The sequence below is a fragment of the Stereum hirsutum genome, assembly GCF_000264905.1.
Source record: "Stereum hirsutum FP-91666 SS1 unplaced genomic scaffold STEHIscaffold_2, whole genome shotgun sequence".
Lineage (NCBI taxonomy): Eukaryota > Fungi > Basidiomycota > Agaricomycetes > Russulales > Stereaceae > Stereum > Stereum hirsutum.
In genome coordinates, this window is record NW_006763132.1 from 1,401,758 (window position 1) to 1,407,951 (window position 6,194).

General features: G+C 50.4%; 1 protein-coding gene across 1 annotated transcript; it reads left to right on the forward strand.

Annotated features, from left to right (window-relative positions):
- Positions 1–3,921: 3,921 nt before the first annotated feature.
- Positions 3,922–5,957, forward strand: STEHIDRAFT_152669 (uncharacterized protein; the record flags this gene model as incomplete). The annotated part of the gene is made up of 3 exons (XM_007299765.1): positions 3,922–4,638; positions 4,727–5,332; positions 5,601–5,957. 3 exons carry the CDS (start codon positions 3,922–3,924, stop codon positions 5,955–5,957), a joined length of 1,680 nt encoding a protein of 559 aa, XP_007299827.1.
- Between the last annotated feature and the right edge of the window lie 237 nt (positions 5,958–6,194).

Sequence of the window (6,194 nt, forward strand, 5' to 3'; positions counted from 1 at the left end):
CCCCCACCTTCCCTTCCTCTCTTCCCATACATCTAGCCCTTCCACTACCCCAAACCAACATCTGTCCCATCCTTCTTATACTCCCTCTACCCCCTCCAGCTGTCCCCATCCTTTTCCCTCCACCAGTTCCTTCACAATAGCCTTCAGCCTCACCACCTCATCTAGCCCAACACCCAGCCCAGCCCTTCCTGGCCCTCTGGTTCGAGTTCTTTCTATTTGGGGAGAATCTATGGGTCATTAGAGGATTGGCCAAGGTGAGTTTTCATCCATCCATCCATCCATTCTTCTTCTATGGCCACCCTTTCCCCCTCTCCCTCCTACCCCTACATACACTTCCAGAGCAGCAGGAACCTTTGGTCCTGCTCTATTTTCTGTCTGTGTATCTTCCTACCATATTAACCTACATGTACATCCTCTCTCTGAGTCTGTATCTTCCCTGTAAAGTTTTCTAGAGCATGTAGTATGTAATTAGGCTAAAAATGCGAAATATATTTGATTTTCATCCATTTTTCTTGCTTTCCTGGTGTGATCAGATATTTTGTGAGTAAGGTACATATATAAGAGACCCAAAATCTCATGCTTCAGGTATCTTGTCTGGAAAACAAGTGCAGAGCAGGAGGAAATGTAAGGCCACACTTGGGCCACAAAATACGAAAAAATCGAAATAAAATTGTGCAAGCCATGAATTGGGCTACAGTATTAATGAATTAGGTAGATATGTACTCTATGTAGGTCATATGTATACATAGATAAGCCAGAAGTAAGAATATAGTGAGGGAGGAGGAAGGGTAGGGCAGGGCTGTAGGAGCCAGTGGCACAGGCCAAGGCCGAACAGGAAACCCAAGTCTAGGGCAATGAAAGCGAAAAAAGCTAGTTCATTAATAATAAATGATGGAGAAACGTCCAGATTAGGAGAGTTCCAGATCACCAGGCAGGTCTGACGGCTTCCCTAGCTGAGTAAGCAGAAGAAGCAAGGAAGCATGCCAGGTAGAAGCGGAGGGACTGGGCTGGAATTACAATGTTGATGGACGGGACTTTCGGCTTCACATTGTAATGCCACTGCAAGCTCTGGTGCTCGCATCACCTTTCTTTTTCGTAAAGAAGAAAGATGGAAAGTTACGACCAGTACAGGACTATCGAAAACTCAACGAGATGACCATCAAGAATCGTTATCCATTACCCCTGGTCACCGAATTACTCGATCGAGTGGCACGAGCTCTATGGTTTTCCAAGATGGACGTACGCTACGGATACAACAATCTCCTAATTGCCGATGGAGATCAATGGAAGGCAGCCTTCCTCACCAACCGTGGACTATTCGAACCCATGGTCATGTTCTTCGGTCTCACCAACTCGCCCGCCACATTCCAAACCATGATGGACGACATCTTCCAAGACCTAATCGCCACCGGAAAAGTCGTCATTTACATGGATGATATCCTAGTCGGAACAGAGACCCTGGAAGAACACCGAACCATTGTCACGGAAATCCTCAAAAGGTTACAAGACCACGACCTTTTCCTCAAACCGGAGAAATGTACCTTTGAAGCCAAGGAAGTCGAATATCTCGGTATGATCCTAGAACACGGGAGGATTTCTATGGATCCAGTTAAACTTGACGGAGTTCTTAACTGGCCAACCCCGAAAAACCTTACGGATGTCAGAGCCTTCCTGGGCTTTGGCAATTTTTATCGACGGTTCATACACGACTTTTCAGGAAAGGCCAGAGCCCTTAATGACCTTACCAAGAAGGACCATCCATGGCAATGGACAGACAAGGAACAAGCCTCTTTCGACGAACTCAAGAAGGCCTTTACCACCGCACCGGTCATCATCCAACCAGATCCTCGGAAACCGTTCCGAGTAGAATGCGATGCATCAGGATTCGCTATCGGAGGAATATTATCTCAGGAGCAAGATGGACACTGGCATCCCTGCGCTTACCTGTCATCATCTATGACGGAAGCTGAACGAAACTACGACGTACACGACAGAGAACTTCTGGCCATCATGAAGACCTTCGGAACATGGAGACATTATCTAGCCGGCAGTCCACACAAGATCGATGTGTGGTCGGACCATCGTAATCTGGAATACTTTAGGACGGCCCGCAAACTCAACCGGAGACAAGCCCGGTGGAGTGCGGAACTACAGGACTACGACTTTCAGATAACCCACAAAGCCGGCGCAACTCAAGTCAAATCTGACGCATTATCCCGAAGACGAGACCACGACGATGGATCCCACGATAACGAAGACAAGATCCTATTACCAGACGAAGTCTTTGTCAGGACAACAACAACGGAACACGACCTACGAGAACGAATTCGGCAGAGTACCGCCTATGAACCGGAACTAGCAGAATCGTTATCAATGCTCAAGTCTGGCAACGCTACCCTTCACAAGGACTTGACTGATTGGGAAGAAAAGGACGGCTTTTTGTACCACAAGAAGCGCCTTTACATCCCAAATGATCTAGAACTACGACAGGAGGTTGTTCGACTTCACCATGATCTACCCACAACCGGACACCGCGGACAGTTTGCCACCATAATCGCTATAGGACGAGAATTCTGGTGGCCAAGCATGACGCGATTCATCCGCAACTATGTCAAGGGATGCACTACATGTCAAGCAACCAAGAACCAGACCCATCGAGACCCCATCCCCATCATGCCAATACCAGCCACCTCGACACTTCCATTCCAGACAGTCACCATGGACTTTATCACGGAACTACCCAAATCCGACGGATATGACGCAATCGCAGTCTTCTGTGACCATGACTCAAGCAAAGCCGCAGTCATGGTCCCATGCAACAGCACGATTACAGCCGAACAAACTGCGGACATCTATTTTCAACACGTCTTCAGAAGATTCGGGCTTCCCCAGACTGCGATATCCGACCGCGGAATGCAGTACAATTCAGCATTCCTCAAGGAACTATATCGGAAGTTACACATCGATCAACGATTCTCCACGGCGTATCACCCACAGACAGACGGAGGAACAGAAAGAGTCAATCAAGAACTGGAACAATTCCTACGAGCATTCTGCAACTACAGACAGAACAATTGGGCCAAGCATCTCCTATTCGCCGAATTCGCTCATAACTCGGCACAACACTCATCCACCAAGGAATCACCGTTCTATCTTCTCATGGGATACCAGCCACGCTGGTTCCCAGAAATGAACGAACAGACCACAGTCCCATCCATCAAACATCGCCTCACGGAACTACGGAAGGCCCGCGCAGACGCGGAAAGTTCACATCAGATCGCAGCTGATATCATGAGACAACGAATCGAAGGACAACCACCCCTATTCAAGAAAGGGGACAAGGTTTGGCTGGAAGGGAAGAATATCACGACAACTCATCCTTCTGCCAAACTTAGACCAAAGCGATTCGGACCCTTCCGCATAGACGACGTGCTCGGACCAATCACCTTCAAGCTCAAACTCCCACCGACGTGGAAGATACATCCGGTGTTTCACGCAGGACTCCTCACGCCATATGTCCAGACCAAGGAAAATGGTCCATCTGCCACGTATCCGCCACCTGATATCATTAACAACGAAGAACAGTTCGAAGTTGATGAAATCCTTGATGCGGAATGGAGATCACCCGGAGGCCGCAGCAAACCAGAACTGCACTATCTGGTACACTACACAGGATATCCTGACTCGGATAATGAGTGGAGACCACATCACGAATTTCACAAGGACGACCAAGTCGTCCTTGACTTCTACGCGCAGAATCCGCAGGCTCCCTCAAGACACAGCCAACCAAGTACACGTAGACGCACAAGGCCACGTCAGCGTTGAGTATAAGAAGGGGGGTAAATTTGCCCTAAATCGAAAACTCAACGCCTCCTCAGCCTCTTCACATCCTCCAAACTGATATTCAAACCAACTCACCACATGGCAAATGCCCAAGACACGCAACATCTGCCCGAAACGACTACGGTCAATGTCACCCTCCCTAGAAACAGCCTCGTTCCCTACGTCGAATCCCAGCCTAGCTCACCCACGCTTGCCGAAGAAGACGAAGTTAGTTCAATACCGAGACCTGCGTCGAGAAGATCCTCAGGCACCGATCGCATCGTCTTCAGCGCCCACTTCGGGATCATCGGCACTAACGACAACACATCCATCCCCAATCCCAGGATACGTCACAATGGCGAATCCCAGCACGTACTATCCGACATCAACGTCAGAGAGAATGCCATTCTTCGACTCTTACTCAACCTCGTTACCAATCGACCCTACCTCTTTCGCATCATGGGGCCTGACCTCGAATGGTTACAACGAAGGGCCGGAGAACTCGGATATCAATTGGATCCAGAACGAAGCTCATCCACGTCACAATCCCCTCCTGAATCAAACGCCGACCCAATCCCAGTACCTCCACCCTCCTCATATGCCAATCCCCACGTTACCATATCCTCCAATCACAACGGATCCTCGGACTCAGAACCTCGCCACGGAATCCACCGTGTCCCAACTCCCATGCCTGGAACTCGCTCCAATGACCCATCTCCCCCGCAATCTGCCTCTTCCAATTCCACCCCTGAATCTAACGCCTCTTCCACCCTTCCGAACCTCCCTGGACTGTTCCACGACTGGCTCACAAACCCAGTTACCCATGCCCAGACTAGCGCAGCCATCAACGCCTGTGGAAACGAGAGAGTCCAACGTTTTGCTCACAAATACATCGAGGTTACAGAGGCAATTAGAGAACGAAGAAAGGAATTGGGACGATTGGAGATGGAGGAAGCCAGATGCGAACGAAGCTTGGGAGCTCTCGACTGGGATCGACGAAGCATTGCAGGTACCCTTATCGATTTACGCGCAGAATCTGTCATCTTCCCCCACGTCTTTCCTACAGTCGGACTATCAGCTTCTGGAACAGCATCTCGACCAAGCCCATCCGGTACCTTCCCCAACCAATCAGCGAACCCTATCACCGAAACTCCTAGCTCCCATCACACGCACTCCTCAGACTCTCACCCCTCCGGAAGAAGTGGCGTCCCTATCCGCATCTTCCAAGCTCCCTTTAGCCGAGAACTCACTCCCTCACCACCTGACGGATCTTCCGGTTACGCCTATCCAAGCGGAATGGGAAGCAGCCTTCAAATTCCTCGAAACGGACACCTTCCTGAGCAAGACTCCTCGAATGCTTCCGACTACCATGCAGACCGCTCCCAGACTACATCGATTCAAGCAGTCCGCGGTTCCACGACGAGATGCCCAGAGTCTTCCATACAGCGTCGAGGCAACCATGGGATTAGATGCTGGGAGTGCGGAGATCTCGGGCATACTAGGAGAGATTGTCACAATATGCGCAGGAGGAGAGCAGGACTTCCAAACGGAAGAGAAGGAGACGCCATCCTCGATGGAATGATCGATGATATTCTCCAGAACGCCCACTGACATTTTCTCTCAGGACCCACATCATTTCCGTGTCTCCTTTCCCATATGATCTAATTACATCCCCTTGACCCACATCCTCTCCGATTCAGTGACTCGATCGCTTACTATTTCTCGAACAGACATTTTATCGAACCAAGTCCCTTTTCCTTATATATATGCGTCCCCAGATTGTTCCCCTTTCCCTCAGTCTCCTACTCCTCTTCACCCTGATTCCAGTCGTCCTCACCCCACCATGCCCGCTCAACGACGCACTTCCTTTCGCTGCAATTGCACTTGGAGAACGTTCCCCCACTCCAAGCCCCGCCACTGCGACCAGGACGCCGCCCGACGAGTCGGACGTCAACCCGACCTCAGCCATCTCACTACTACACATGAATATCCCCGTCGCCGTTGCATCGACTGCGGCGAACCCTTCATCACCTCCCATCGCCGCTCCCTCGAATGTCCCCAATGCGGCGTCACAGTCGCCAAAACCAGCAAATCCGCCTCCGCCACTTATGACCGCGACGAACACGTTTTTGTAGGAACACACGAGCAGTGGAAGGAGTGGAAGGCGGAGCAGGAGTTATGCACGGTGTGTCACGCAGAGCAGTGGGAGAGTGCGCAGACGGAGATGTGTAAAGGATGTTGGAAGAAGAAGTTGGAGGAGATGAAGTCGATAGAGTGGTTGAGGAAACAGGCGGAGTATAGGGAAGACACGGAGGATTTTGGGCGATGGAAGCAGGAGATTTTCTGGTGCATGTCGCAGAGGCGCCCCCTTC